Source organism: Carlito syrichta, unplaced genomic scaffold (genome assembly GCF_000164805.1).
Source record: "Carlito syrichta isolate Samal-C Ts95f unplaced genomic scaffold, Tarsius_syrichta-2.0.1 Scaffold314067, whole genome shotgun sequence".
NCBI lineage: Eukaryota > Metazoa > Chordata > Mammalia > Primates > Tarsiidae > Carlito > Carlito syrichta.
The window spans coordinates 176,957-193,203 of record NW_007258163.1 but is presented as its reverse complement, the minus strand read 5'-3'; the positions used below and the strand labels follow the sequence as shown (position 1 = coordinate 193,203).

General features: G+C 35.5%; 1 protein-coding gene across 2 annotated transcripts in view; it reads right to left on the bottom strand.

Annotated features, from left to right (window-relative positions):
* Window positions 1-16,247, bottom strand: part of ZDHHC13 (zinc finger DHHC-type containing 13) — a 51,890-nt gene that overhangs the window by 24,451 nt on the left and 11,192 nt on the right. The window contains exons 2-8 of one of the 2 annotated variants that reach the window (XM_008070936.2): window positions 8,654-8,799; window positions 7,533-7,655; window positions 6,891-6,968; window positions 5,573-5,717; window positions 3,241-3,305; window positions 1,543-1,705; window positions 1,183-1,308 (exon numbers count right to left, since the gene is read on the bottom strand). In XM_008070936.2, coding sequence (XP_008069127.2) covers window positions 1,183-1,308; window positions 1,543-1,705; window positions 3,241-3,305; window positions 5,573-5,717; window positions 6,891-6,968; window positions 7,533-7,655; window positions 8,654-8,799 — 846 coding nt within the window. The remainder of the gene's footprint in view (window positions 1-1,182; window positions 1,309-1,542; window positions 1,706-3,240; window positions 3,306-5,572; window positions 5,718-6,890; window positions 6,969-7,532; window positions 7,656-8,653; window positions 8,800-16,247) is intronic. The other variant, XM_021719007.1, reaches the window with a different exon arrangement.

Below are 16,247 nucleotides of genomic sequence, written 5' to 3'. Positions count from 1 at the left end.
GCAGGTCGAGGTTGCAGTGGCCAGGAGCGGCCACTGCACTCCAGTCTGGGCGACAGTAAGACTCCAACTCAAAAAAATAAAAAATAAAAAGGCAGAAGGATCACCTGAGCCCAGCAAGTCAAGGCTGCAGTGACCGTGAGTGTGCCACTGCACTCTAACCTGGGTGACAGAGTGAGACTCCAACTCAAAAAACAAAATAAACAACAAAAACTTGGGAATTGTAACACATAGATGGCATTCAGGGAATAGATAACAAAGAGATTCAAGGACTAAATCCTGGGGGATTCCCTACCAATAAAGGGTTGGAAAGAAGTAGATGAGCTGGCAAAGGTGACTGGAGAGTCTCTCCTCCTTCACCTACCTAACGCAAAATAGGTGTGGCATTCATGACACTCCTCTACATAGATATCTGACGTCTGTCAATTTAGAATCACTCTGAAAGTACAATTGCTAATTATTAGATGATGACGGTATCATATTTGAAAACATTAGAAACAGTGGAATTAATGTGATATTCCATTTCACCAATTTGAATTATATTCATTACTATGACTTAGATTTTGTTAGCCATTCATGAGAACAAGCTGAACTTTCTAACTTTTTCCATTATTCAGTTCATTTCAAAGAGTAGAACACCACTCAGAATTGTTACAATTTTAAAAGATGAATAAAATTTGGGTTTCATCTCTCAAATTCTATGTTTTATGAAGTAATATCATATGTCTGAAGTTTGCAACACTGTCACTTTTAAAGTCTTCAAGGTTCTAGCAAAACACTGTAAATGTTATTATTTTCCTTTTGAGAAATAATAATTGAATACAAAACAAGCTCTTTCTAAAAGCTTCAATAAAATTTCTTGCAGTAAGGTGTTTTCCTTTTGCTTCTCTAAGAATCTAATAAGCCATTTGCATTTCAATTGATTCATTAAATAAATATGGAGGAACACTGTGATATTCACAAGGTAACTTGAAGTTTTAGAGTCAGCTAGCTGAGAACCAATAAGAAACAGCCCTTGAAAGTACCAAATTTCCAGCTTTGGGTAGTGGGATGCATGGGAAAAATATACTCAGCAGATATGATGCAGCAAAAAGCCAACTCAAGTTCCTCTGATGCCCTGTAGAACAAAAACACATGGACAAAAAAGTTCTTCTATCCCATAGCATGGGCCCTATATGAAGATACCTCACACTTCTGCAGCCACCTCCAAAGTCTGAACTTTTGGTTGGCTCTCATTTTAGCTTCTGTTTTTAGCATGTGAATAATGAGCTGATTTTTGCTTTGTAGAGCCATGTCAAGAGGTGTCTCTCCCTTAAGGAAAAAAAAAGGTGGGGGGAGAGGTTAATATTATTTTGGATATATTATAGGTACCAAACATTTTTTTAAAGTTCACCAGATCTCAACACATTTATTCCAAGGGTAGCCAGCTATTATTGTTTATCTGTCTTGTAACTGAAAACAAATATATAGTTGATCTTTATGTTAATCGATCAATCCTCGAACTGAAGATATAATAAACTTAGAGAGATAAATACCTGGCCATACCTTAGCATTTCGGATATCCAGGCCAGAACCAGCTTCCAAAAGTTTATCAACTGCATTAACATTTCCTGCTGCAACTGCCCAGTGAAGTGGAGTGTTTTGGTGTATCTTGTCAATCACATTGAGAGAAGGATTAAATTTTAAAAGAAATCCAGTTGGTTCAGAACTGTCTCAAAATGGTAAAATAGAAAAGGGCATTAACAGAAATGATAATTTGAGGAATAAATGCAAATTATGAATCTTTTAGGAGAATGCATCAAATCAGTAGGTATTCTGAACTGAGAAACTTTTTCGTGCTTTTCTATTCTAGGTATTAAGAGGAGAGATTAAAAAAAAGACATCCATTAAATGACAGGTAAAGCAGATATAAATAATGTCCCAAAATATTTGTATAACTTAGAAAGTTATGAATAGAAGACAGCATTCAGAAAAATATTTTTACTTTATCAGCACCTTCTCTTCCTCCATAACCACTCAAGAGAGTCTTCTAATAAAACAATATTCTACATTTATTATTCCATCAAGACATTTAGAGATTATACCTGACTTCTGAGCTATCATCCAAAAACAGAAAATGCTTTTTAACAAAATTCTACCTCCAGTCCCACCACTCTATGGACAAAAAGATACTACGAATTATTATGAATTAAAGTGTGATGGTCTAAACTAGATAATTTTTAAGATCTCTTCCATATCTTGTATTTGATGGTGACTATCAATATCTTATTCTAACTAACCCAGTTCCTGGAAGAGAAGTCCTAAGTATAAGCAGAATTGGAGATTCAGTCCAACATAGAAACAAACAGATGAAGTGAAAGCTGTAGCATGCATCTTTAGAGATGAGTACCAGAAGTTGGACTATATAATGGTTATTAATCATCTTTATATTGTATATAAAAATAAATACACAGAAAAACTTAAATATTTAAATGCCTGATCTGAACATACACTCTTTTCAATTACAATTAATATTTTCAGAGTAGTCAACAATGATGCCAGAGAATCTCAAAATTTATTATTCTCCAGAAAGCAGATTTATCACCTAGATTTCAATTGTAAGAACATTTAAGCTTGTAGCCATATTTTTTTTTTTGAGTTGGAGTCTCACTCTGTCGCCCAGACTAGAGTGCAGTGCCCGCTCCTGGCCACCGCAGCCTCGACCTGCTGGCCTCCAGCGATCCTTCCGCCTCAGCCTTCCAAGTAGCTGGAACTACAGGCGCACATGCCCAGCTAATTTTTTTTGTTTTTTAATTTATTGTAGAGATGAGGTCTCACTGCCCAGGCGGGTCTCGAACCTGCGGCCTCAGGCAATCCACTCACCTCAGCCTCCCAAAGGCACGGGATTACAGGCTGAGCCATCGAGCCTGGCTTGTAGCCATATTTTTAAATGCAAAAGAAGAAACACAAGTCATTTTAACAAGTATATGCTAAGGAATCTCTACCAGTTCTATAAGGGAAATTTGTTCTTATTAGTAGCTTCAAACTTTTCACCAAAGCCATGAAAAAAGAGAAAATGTATTTCAATAATACTTTTCTAACTATAACTACCTTAAAAGTCCATATCACAGTCACAGGTTAGAGAATCTTATTTTCTTCAGACTGTACTATCATCTCAAATAGACTGACATACTTAAAATTATATGCATAGAAAAGAAATTGTTGGAACCAAGAATCAGATTGAGGCAATTCAACTGAACTCACCCAATTACTTTGTGAGCTGATAACATGAGTGGTGTCTGTCCATTTACATCTGTCATATTCACACTCTGTTTAAAAAGGAATCAATTAGCATAACTGTAAATACATTCAAAAATCTTTCTTCCCTTAACAGAAATATCTCTTTAATACATTCAGCACTATCTTTGTGTCTACATGAAGGGTTCAAATACCACCCGAACAAAAGGATGTTTTGCTTCACTTCCATAGGGGAAAACTCCATGGATTTCTACAAAATATTTTTAAAAGGAAAATCTGAATATATGATGTAGAGCACTGTATGAAGAGAATGGAGACAGCTAAAAAAAAAGAATAAAATCTTAATAACCACCATCAAACACAAGATATATTACAGACCTTAAAAGTTATCTAGTTTAGACCCTGACACATTAATTCATCTATCATTTCTTATACAAAGTCATCCATTCTCTACTCAAACACTGCCAGTAACAGTGAACTCCCTGTCTTCTGAGGCAACTTGTATTTCTGGACTTATGATGGGGGGACCCAAAGAAAACTAGAATTATTTTTTGGCAGACAGGCCCCTTGCAGTACTGACTTCCCCCTCTAGGTGAGTGTTCTAGGAACCCATTGACATCAGTGTAATAGCTAGCATTGTGAGAGGCTGAGTTTGGTTTCAGTGAATTTTTTTTTTTTTTGAGAGATTTTTCCACATTTGCCCATTTCATGGTAGGTGATTTACAAGCACACCTGCCCACACTACGCTGAGCATTCAGCAGTTTTTGATCAAAAACAGCATGACCCCTGTGCCCTACCCTCCCTATTCACCTGATCTCTCCCTGAGCAACGATTTTTTGTTTCTCGGATAAAAAAAGGTCCTAAAGGAAACGTTTTGCCAGTGTGGAAGAGGTTAAACAAAAAATGCCAGAAGCACTAAAAGGTATTAAACTTGATGAGTCCAAAAACCATTTTAAGGCCAAGTGCAGTGACTTATGTCTGTAATCTCAGCACTTTGGGAGGCCGAGGCTGGAGGATTGCTTGAGCCCAGGAGTTCAAGACCAGTCTGAGCAACAAAGTGAAACCTCGTCTCTACAAGAAAATAAAAAAAATGAGCCAGGCACAGAGATGTGAGCTGGCAGTCCCAGCTACTTAGGCTGAAGTAGGAAGATCGCTTGAGCCTAGGAGTTCAAGGTTGCAGTGAGCTATGATTATACTACTACACTCCAGCCTCGGTGACAAGAGTGACAGCCTGTCTCAAAACAAAGAAACAAAAAACTTTTTTGAGCAGTGAAAAAGGTATCTCAATAGGCGTACTGCAGCAAACGGAGAGTATTTTGAAGGTGACTGAAGTTTAAACACATAAGAATAAATACACAATTTTTAATAAATTCTGGGGGGTTTTTTTTGGCTCCTCCCTCGTATACTAAATTTCAAATAGTAAAACATAAAAACCTCTTTTCTATTTTCTGGAATAGAGAAAAAGGAAGTCATATCCCCATGAGGCTATGTTCCTTTTTAATAAAACAGGCACAGGTTAAAGATGTGCAGTAATGGTTCTAACCACGTCCAAGAAGATTTTCAGTTACTGAAGAATTTTATGAGCCTCAGAAGAACAGAATTTGGGAAGGAGTCCAAAGAGAAGCAAAAGGACTTCTCCTCATTTATCATTCCGAAATAAAACCAGCAGGTTATAATTATTCTACTTCAATTGGCTAAGTCTGAGAAAAAGTACTAACTTAAAGGGAGCACAATCATTCCAACAATATTTGTGCAAACATGTTTTCATGTCTTTTACAGACAAGTCTGCTAATACACAAACCACTTTGCTACCAGAAAACGTATTCCAGGCAAGCACAACTGACAGTAAAACTTGCACTGCCAATAACATATAATTTAACCTGTGCTTCTCAAGACAAGTCATTTTTCATGGAATTACTTTAGAAAACAAAAGAAGAAAACATTTAAATTGGCCTCCCACTTGGGCTCAAATAATGAAAGCAAATGACAGGTTAATTTAGTGATCTCACTACCATTTTTATATTCAATCAGAAGAAAAATACAGGCTTTGAAGTCATGTTTTTGAAAACTTCTGCAAATTACTGGGTTCATCAGAAAATCTATTACAGGTTTACAAGTTTTAGAAATATCTATTATATGTTACTGAGCTAAATGATCTGTCCTTTTTTCTCCGATGAGGTCAGAAAAGTATTCAATAGCTAGACCTACTGAGACTAATATATGAATATCTGGGTATCTATTACCTTCTACTTTAAAAATGTGAACAGACTACTACGAATAATCTTCCCAATCTCTTCAGATATACTAGCTGGAGTATAAGACACATTTCCAAACACACCTGTCCCTTTGAGATGAGATATGCTATAATAGGCATATGTTGAAATAATACTGCCAGGTGGATGCTGCTGAATCCCTCTCCATCAATGAGAGAAGGGTCTGCACCATGCTGGAGTAATAATATGACCATCGGCAAATGTCCTTGTCTGTAAACAGAAGATGAAAAATTACACAGAAAAAGAAAAAATATTCAGGGAGAAACTGATATCTCTAAGACATGAGGAATTTTGATTACATGTAAAAAAACATTTCCTAGCAGTAAGATTTCTGAAGTACTACAGATTGTCCAAGTGTCTTTTACTCAGATGCTCCAAATTTGGAGCCATATGGACAATAATGCTTGGGTACAAGTGATAAACCTAGTAACTTCCCAATCTACCTTAAACCTTAAGTTGCTAAGAGTATAATAATTTTATACACCAGGTTAACAATGAAGACTTTAAGACCACTTAGACTTCACTGTTGCTATTTTAAAAACAAAATATAATCATGAGTCAAATATACAGAAATAAAACATTCATAAACTGTGGGTATACTTCAATATTATTAAGAACTATATATTCTTATACTTGAATATGGTTCACTTTTCATGCAAAGGACTGTACCTCAGTGACTTAAAGGAGATGAATTATCCCTAGATTCTTCAAAACTCTTAGCTATAAAGAAAGGATTCAACTCCTTGCCTTACACGAACAATTATTCACTTCAGTTTCAGGTTCGTGTCAACCCCACCAACCACAGAGACTGGCGTTTAAATAAAAGAAGTGGTTAAGTAACAAGACTTATTGACTTCAGCTTCTCATGGCTAATACACATCAAAGAAAAGAGGACAGTGACCAAACAAAATAAATGCTCTAAGTCGATCTATTCCAAAAGTCTTGTTAAATCTGCAACAACTTTCAAAAAGAGTTGACTTATTTGACCCTACAAGATATAGAGATATACTTTCAGAGAAGAAATCCACCTCTTTAAAACAAAATTACAACCGTATGGTTCTATATAGGAATGTGTCATAAGATTGAACTGATTGAGTTTACAGCTCACTGAACTACTGCTTTTATTCATGTCACCAAATATAAAAATGTATTCTCATTATAAAAAAAGAAAGCATGATACACACATTTGAGTTTGACTATCATAAGAGAACCCTAAATTAAACACCTTTTGTGGAAACTCTTTACAGTTGTAATTGCTTTTTAAAGGAATGAGGGGAAAAAAGAAAAAAGCCCTTCAAACTGTATGTAACTTATGACTTCCAATATGGTGACCACTAGCCACAGATGGCTACTATTTCATTTCAGTGTTTAAAGAAACCTTACCGGATGGCCCAGTGAAGAGGAGTGGAATTTAAATCTCCACCCAACTGATCTACAACAGCACCTTTTGAAATATAAAACCTGTTAAAAGCAAATACAAATGAAAATGAGATTTGAAGCTTAAGTTCATATTGAGAAAGAAAACACTAATTTTTTCTTATCAGACAGATAATCTTCACTTGGGCAAATATTTTAAATAATACAATGCATTATATAAAATTGTATTTCAAATTTAGTTTTTAAAAAAAAGGTCAAACTCCCTACCTATCTATTCTTCCTGGCATCACAATATAAAATATTACAATGTTTCTTCTAAACTAGATGAAACTTCCTGTTCTATTTGGAAAAAAATTTGTTATGCTTTTCTTTTAAAAAAAAAGTTCATTCTCACTTTCTAAACTTTATGATGACACCCTCCAGTTTTATCTCTTATTTTCCTTTTTGGACCAACTAGGGTCCAGGATTGTATTGTCTCTTAAGGTACTTTTCAACTCTATAGTAACCAATGTGTATGGCAGAAAGTTTCAGGTCTTCATTTATTATACAGGAGTACATATTGTTCAATACTCATACTTGAAGAAAAAGACAAATAAAGGAGAGGTCTAGAATTATAAATACACAATTAACCATATATATCCCATTTACTTTACAAGATCCAGCCTGTTGTTAATAGCAGCCCAATGAAGAAGTGATACATTTTCTTTGTCTGGTTGTCTGACATCATATCCAGCTTCGACCAACTCTTTACATCGTTCAAAAATCCCGTATCTCAAATAAGAAAAAAAAGGCATAATTGATACCACCACAGTCATTTCAAATATCAAAATGTTTTCCTTTTACCAAGTCTTTTCTTTATTCAAACTGTCTTTCAGTCAACACATAAACAGAATAATTAACAAGATAATGTACAGAGAAAACATAGGGTAAAGCCAAACAACAAGAATAAACCTGGCTTACTTACTGATCAGATTACTCTACTTAGAATTGAACTTGATCTTCTTAAATAAACTTTAACATTTAACATTGTCCCCCTTTCAATAAGTTTCATTTGATCCTCCACCATGTACCAGGAACACATGGTGCCAATTCCTGACTACATCTTATCCCTGAATCAAACCAAGCCCATGCAATAACCTCACACTAAGGGAGAAACACTAAAAGCAAACATGGAATGGGATAAATTCAGTTTTAAAACATGGACATTAATATGCATTTAGCAGAGGAAGGAATGATTAGCCCTTCCTGAAGGAGATGAAACTGAACTATATCTTATAGGCCAAGGCAGGAGGATCACTTGAGCCCAGGAATTCGAGACCAGCCTGGGAAATATAGCGTGACCTCATCTCTACAAAAAATTAAAAAAAAAAAAAATCAGCCAGGTGTGGTGGTACACACCTGTTGTCCCAGCTACTCGGGAGGCTGAGGAGGGAGGACTATCTTAGTCCAGGAGGTTGAGACTGTGGTGAACCATGATTGTGCCACTAAATTGACCAACAGAGTAAGCCTGACTGGAAAAAAAAAATAATGAGGACATACTTTGCTAAGAAGCTGCCCACAATCTAATGGGACAGCCTGGTACAAAAATAATGAAGGTAACCACTATACAAAGTACTCCGATGTTGGCATGACAAATATATGTAGTGCCGTTGTTAACAAGCTACCATTACAAAGTGAAGAAGGTAAACATCTGAAGTACCATGAGCTGCACATACATTATTATTCACTCAACAGATAATAAGGATAAAACAAACATTTGGAAGACTTACTGAGTAGCTTTTACAATGTCACAGTTACTAGAGTCCTCTATAAGAGGAAGAGCTTCTCTTGCCTTGGCAAGTTCTTTGTTTTCATGTGCACAGACGCCATATCGACCAAATCCTGGAGGGTGGAGGCCATGGCTGTGATTCCTGCACTGAAGAGGAAGAGTAATTTGACAAAGCATATAAGAGAATTAATGTCATATTCAATTATAAATGAAGCATTTGCTACTGTCAATAACACCTGTAATAATAAATTAGAATATTGTGAGACTTAGAAGTGTATCCTAGGGAAGATTTTATCTTAATTCTGTTTGCTAGAAAAGATGCTTAATAATAGAAAAATCCAAATTACATATTTTGTCATAAAACAAAGGTCACCTGAGAAGGCAAAATGTAAGACTTCATTTCAGATGGAAGAAAAAAAATGAAAAGGCACAAATGGAGCTTGTTACTTAGAGTGGGTAGAGGACCATAGCTACTGACATGGCAGGAAGGTCACCAGGCCTCTGCTTTGGAGGACTGTGGTGGACACACTCAAAGGATACACCCACAATGAATCAAATTCTTATATAACCCCTTCCCCAGAGTACAAGTAGTGACTTCCTTCCAACAATGGAATATGGCAGTGGTGATGAGACAATGACTCCCATGACTGTTGTTATATAAGACTCTGACTTATATAAGACTCTGAGTTTAGGTGACAGGAGCAGGAGATTCTTCTGCTGGCCTTGGAAAAGTTAAGCTGCCAAGATATGAGAGGGCTTGTGAGAGGGCCACGAGGCAAGGAACTGTGGGCAGACTTTTGGAGTGAAAGCAGTCCCTGGCAGACAGCTGGCAAGAAAATGGAGACCTTGATCACATAACTGCAAAGAAGTGAATTCTGTCAATACCTACATATGCTTGAATGAGGTCCCAGAGTTTGTGAGACTCTGTACGGAGGACCTAACTAAGCAATGCCTGGAATCCTGACAAACAGAAACCGCGAGATAATAGGTAGGTATTACATGGTGGCTGACTAGCTCAATTGGTTAGAGTGTGGTACTAATAAATAGGTGTTGTTTTAAGCCACTAAATGCATGATAATTTGCTATGCAGTGTAGATAACCAACACAGAAGTAACTGCAGGGTTCAGTGAGGGTAAAAAGGACTGTCAAGATAGACCCATCAGCTAAGTCAACAAATGTTACATTCTAACTACCCATTAGAAGCAGCAGCAAAGGGAAAGCTAAAAAATTCCTCTTTAAACAAGTATTATCTTAAATTTGTTATTCAAATTGATTGAGCATTCTCACCCCAACTTAGCAGAAATTCAGTACAGAACTCTCTAACATTATTTTTAAAAAAGAAAAGAGAAGTCCACAAAGTCTTTAAGATTATTCATTCTGTAGATTATGAATGTATTTTGTTTCTCCTTTTCATCACCATGCCTTTTGGGTTCATCATCGCCTCTAGAGCAGACAATCAATTTAGACCAGCAACTGTGACACTTTTCAACAACTTTGCAAAAGTATTTCCTGGGCAAGCAGGCAGTAGGCATGGGTTAAAATCTTTAGCATAAATGAAGCTTACTGAATCACTTTAACCCTCCAAAACAAAGACTTAGTTTTACTTGAAAGGACTCTTCCAGCTAAAGATGTAAGCTATTCAAAGTTTCCTAAAAGCACAAATATATCAAATGGACATATTACTTATGTTCTAAATTTTAAACATAAAAAAAAAACATACTCTACAATCATAGTGATACTTCTGATCATTCATTTACATAGTAACCAATATAATTAATCTCCACTATTCCGATTTCTAAGCAGGAAGGGATTCAAGTTAAAGTATCCAACTTTAATAAAACATATTATATTGCTTTCTCTAAAGAAATAACACCTCAAAGTATAACCTGAATTAATATTATTAAACAAATTAAGATACCTATCTACAATTTCAAAAATTGATTTTTAAAAAACAAATATACCAGAACTTATATCTTCAAAAGAGTCTCCTTGGGAGATTGTTAGTTATTCCACAGCATCACCATAAAATGTTTTAAAAATTTCTTTTCTGAAACTGTCCTTAGAGTCATATAAAAAATTTGAGATTCAGACCAGCCCGGCCAACTTGGCAAGACCATATCTCTACAATAAATAAAAAAATTAGCCGGGCATGGTGGCGCATGCCTGTAGTTCCAGCTACTTGGAAGGCTGAGGCAGAAGGGCTGCCTGAGCCCAGCAGGTCGAGGCTGTGATGGCCGTGAGCATGCCACTGCCCTCCAGCCTGGGTGACAGAGTGAGATTCCAACTCAAAAAAAAAAAAAGAGAGACTCATGTTTTTAAACTCTTAAAATATTGTGATATATCATAAATAGAGAAGTATATAAAACGTGTACAAATTTGGATTTTGTAAAGTATAAAGAACATAAAATGAACTCCCATGAAAAACCATCACCTCTGTCAAGAAACAGAACTCTGACACCACCCCGGAAGACTGGCCCCAACACGTGCCACGCTCTATCACATTCCCACACTAAAAAAAGTTTCCTGACTTTAGCAATGATCATTTTTTGCTTTTCTTTATAGTTTTAGCCCTTGTACATGCAACCCTAAAAAGTATAGTTCAGTTTTACATTTTTACTTTTATATAAATGGAATAAATTCTTTATCATTTGTTTTGCTTCACATCATTTATAAAATTCATGTATGTTGTTGTGAAAAGTTACAATAAATTCATTTTCACTGCTGTATTAATGTTCAAATATATTAATGTACCACAAATAATTTATCTATTTTACTGCATCTGTAAAATAGATAAATTATTTGGACTGTTCCCAGTTTGGGCTATTATAAAAAATATTTTTGAGTTGGAGTCTCACTCTGTTGCCCAGACTGGAGTGCAGTGGCCGCTTCCGGCCACCGCAGCCTTGACCTGCTGGGCTCCGGCGATCCTTCTTATACATGTCTCTGAGCATATATATGCAAAGAGTCCTCAGAACATATATCTAGAAATGGGATTGTTGATATTTAAGATAAGCTTAACTTGTCCTCAAAATGGTTGCACCAATTAAACTTTCCCCAGCAGGGATGAGAACTTCTGCTGCTCTAATCCTTACTAACACTTGGTATCATCAAATTCTGTAACTTTTGCCAATCTGATGAATGTGTAAACATACTCTGTAGTGGTTCTAATTTGTAATTCCCTATAATTACTAATTAAATGACATATTTTTCATGTTTGTTGGTCATTGAGAGTTCTTCTTTTTATAAAGTACATGTTTAAGCAATTTGTATACTTTTGTTTTACTGGATTTGTCTTTTTCTTCTTGAATGGTAGCCCTTACACTTCTGAATATTCTCTGCTGGCTAAATGCCAGCTATAAAATGAAGTAGCACCTTTTACTTCTGTGCAAGAGGAAATAACAAGGATTGGACTTAACCTCTTAATCTTGCTATAAAAAAAACAAACTAGAAAACTGGACAAAATATATGGAATAAGCTGACTTTGGACAATAGGAAAAATGGGACTGTGATGGGAAAAAAAAGGGGAGCCCCATCAGCATCCTGGCAATTTCAGAACTGTGGGCACTGAGAGGAAAACACTTTTCAGAGCCCAGCAGCCTTGCCAGATTGAGGAGACAGAAACGTGAGATCAGAGAGGATGGCTAGAAGCTGGGGCGCATTTCAAGAGAGAAATGAGCTAAGCAGAAAAAGGGCTCCAAAACTCTGCACAGATCCTCTGAGTCTTTGCTGGAGTACTAGGACAAGCATGTATGGAGTGAAACTCCACAAGACTAGGCAAAAATTGACTTGGGATTAGTAAAGTGAACATTACCAGAGTTTACACTAGGAGGAAGATGTCTAACTCTGACAAGCTACAGTGGAGAGTCTTTGATGATCCCCCTGGGTTATTCAGGGGAGATATCAGAAGGTCAAACCTTAGTAATAAAAGTTACCTCAGAACCACTTTAGGAAAATTTAAAACCAGACTTCAAAGGACACAGATGGTGCTGCATTAACTTTATTGCCTGCCAAAACACTATCCAACACTCTTTAAAGAAAGGGAACAAATACCAGATACTCATCAACATGCATTCACAAAGTCCACCGTCAAATCAAGACATGCCAAGCAAGAAAAAAGTGGCCTATAAAAAGAAGAAGAAAAAAAAGACTTTGATAAAGATGACAGAATTAGCAAAAAAAAAGACATTAAAACAATTAATATATGTACGAATAGTTAAAGGAACACACAAATAAAATGAGCAGAGAAATTGAAGATATGACAGATGATCTGGTTAAAACATCTACAGATACGCCGGGCTCGGTGGCTCAGCCTGTAATCCCGCGCCTTTGGGAGGCTGAGGTGAGTGGATTGCCTGAGCCCGTGGGTTCAAGACCCGCCTGGGCAGCGAGACCTCATCGCTACAATAAATCAAAAAATCAGCCGGGCGTGGTAGCGCATGCCTGTAATTCTGGCTACTCGGAAGACTCAGGTAGAAGGATCGCCAGAGCCCAGCAGGCGAGGCTGTGGTGGCCGAGAGCAGCCACTGCACTCCAGTCTGGGCAACAGAGTGAGACTCCAACTCAAAAAAAAAAAAAAAAAATCTACAGATAAAAAACAATCTCTGAAATACAAAATTACACCAGATGAAATTAATAGCAGATTAGACAGAACAGAAGAAAAAGACTACTGAATTTGAAGACACAACAATGAAAAGTATCCAAAATGAAGCACAAAGAGAAAAAGACAGTATGTAATTTGAGTTCCAGAAGAGAAGGAAGAAATTCTTTTTTTAATAATTGAAGAATAGTCAAAAACCGTTTAAATTTGGTGAAAATTATAAACCTGCAACAACTGGAAGCTCAGTGAATCCCAAGTAGGATAAACCCTGAAATCCTAGACCAAAACATAACCTAATCAAATCACTAAAAACCAATGACAAAGAAAAAATCTTAAAACTAGCCTGAAGAAAAAAAGAAATATTTTGTTCAAAGAAGCAAAGACAAGAATACACTCAGAATTCTCATCAGAAACAATGCAAGCTTGAAGACAACAGTACAACAGTTTTAAAGAGCTGAAAGAAAAAAAAGTAAACCTGGAAAAAACAACACAAATATTCTTCAAAAATAGAAGCGAACTAACAACTTTTTCAGACAAACAAAAGCTGAGAAAATTGCCAGCAGACCTATCCCTCCCCCACAATGACAAAGATTAAGGAAAAGTAATACCAGATGGAAAGCTGGATCAAAACAAAGGAATAAAGAATGCTAGAAGTATGTGGGTAAATGTGTGTGTAAACACAACAGACTTTTTCTCATTTTTAAAAATTTCTCAATGATAGTAGGAAAATGGAGGTACACTGCTGTAGAGATGCTATAATAGTGTCTGAAGACAGGCTGTGATAAATTAAAGGTGCATAATGTTAACCCAAAATCAGCCTCAAAATAAATAAAACAAAGAAGTATGAGTAATAAGCCTATTGCAAAGATGAAATATTCTAAATATTTGATTAATATAAAAAGGGCAAGAAAAGATCTTAAAAATGAACAAAGAATAGAGAAAAAATTTTAAAAATACAAGATGATATATTTACCCCAGCCATAGTAATAATTATGTCAAATGCAAATGGTCTTTAAAATTCCAATTGAAAGACGCAGATTGTTAGATTGGACGTAAAAACAAAAAAACAACAACAGAAAAATCCAACTATATGTCTCCAAGAAACCTACTTTAAATGCAAAAACATACGTGGTTTAAAAGTAAAAGAATGGAAAAGAATATGCCATGCAAAAACATTGGGCATTAAAAAGTGTAGTGGTTATATTAATGTAAGACAAAGTAGACATTAGCACAAGAAATATATTACTAGGGATAAAAAGACACATTTCATAATATTAAAGAATCTGATTCCTTAAGAAAACATAACAATATTAAATGTGCTATGTACCCAAAAGGAGCTTTAAAATTCATGAAGCAAAAACCAGCGGAACTAAAAATAGATTCACAATCATAATTGGAGATTTCAACACTTCTCTTAGTAACTGACAGAACAAGTAAACAGAAAAATCATACAGAAGAAAGGTTAAGAATCATAAGGATAGACAAGACTTAGAGAACATTATTCACCAACTTATTCAACAGACATTTATATAAAACTCCACCCAATAATAGCAGAATATTCTTTTCAAGTGCACATAAACATTTACCAAGACAGACCATATAATGGGTCATAAAACAAATCCCAACACATTTAAGTAAACTGAAATCACAGAGCTTGTTCTAGGACCATAAAAGAATTAAACTAGATAACCATAACAAAGGAGTACATGGAAAATTCTCACATGTTTGGGAATTAAACAACACACTTGTAAATAACCTACAGGTCAAGAAAAAAACAGAGAAAGAACAGAAAATATTCTGAACAGAATGAAAATGAAAGCATATCAAAATGCGTAGGATGCGACCTAAGCAGTGTTTGGAGGTTTACAGCTTTAAATGCTTATATCAGAAAAAAAAACAAACAAAAAGAATCTATAATAAATTATCCAAGCTTTCACCTTAAGAATCTAGAGGAAGAAAATTAAACTCTAAATGGATAAGATGAAGAAAATAATAAAAAAAGAAGAAATCCATGAACTATAAAATAGAAAAATACAGAAAATCATCTACACCAAAAGCTGGTTCTTTGGAAAGAATAAATCAGTAAAATAAACCTCTAATCAAATTGGTCAAGAAAAATGAGAAGTTATCAAAGACAAATATCATGTTTTAAAAAGAGATATCATTACAAGATCCCACAAACACCGAAAAGGAGAATATTTTGAACAACTTATGTCAATGAATTAGCAACTTAAATGAAATGTACAAATGCCTCTAAAGACAACCATTGTCAAAACAGATTTAAAAAGAAATAGCTGACATTATATCTATTAATGAAATTGGATTCATAATTCCAAACATTCCCATAAAAAAGTTCTAGGCACATATAACTTAACTGATAAAGTCTGTCAAATATTTAAGGAAGAAATATTACCAACTCCTTCAGAAAACAGAAAGGAAATGCTTCCTAGCTCATTTTATGAGGCAGTATTACTCCATACCAAACCAACAAACATATTACAAGTAAAGAAATCTATAAACCCAGCATCCCTCATGAATATAGATGCAAAAAATCCTGAACAAAATATGAGCAAAGTAAATTCAGTAATAAATAAGAGAACACACACTACAACCAAACTTAAACATGCCAATTTAAATCACTGCAATTCACCATATTAACAGAATAAATTAAAAAAATACTCAGCACAGTAAAATAAAGAATTTGACAAAATTCAACAACCAATAATGATTAAAAACTCTCAACACAGGAAAAAGAAGGAAACCTCCTCAATCTGATAACATTATAAAGGCCGGACCCAGTGGCTCAGCCTGTAATTCCAGCACTTTGGGAGGCTGAAGCAAGAGGAATGCCTGAGTCCGGGCATTCGAGACCAGCCTGGGCAATTGGTGAGACCTCATCTCTACAATAAATCACAAAAAAAATTAGCCAGGTGTTGTGCCATGAGTCTGTAGTGCCAGCTACTTGGAAGGCTGAGGCAGAAGGATCACCTCAGCCCAG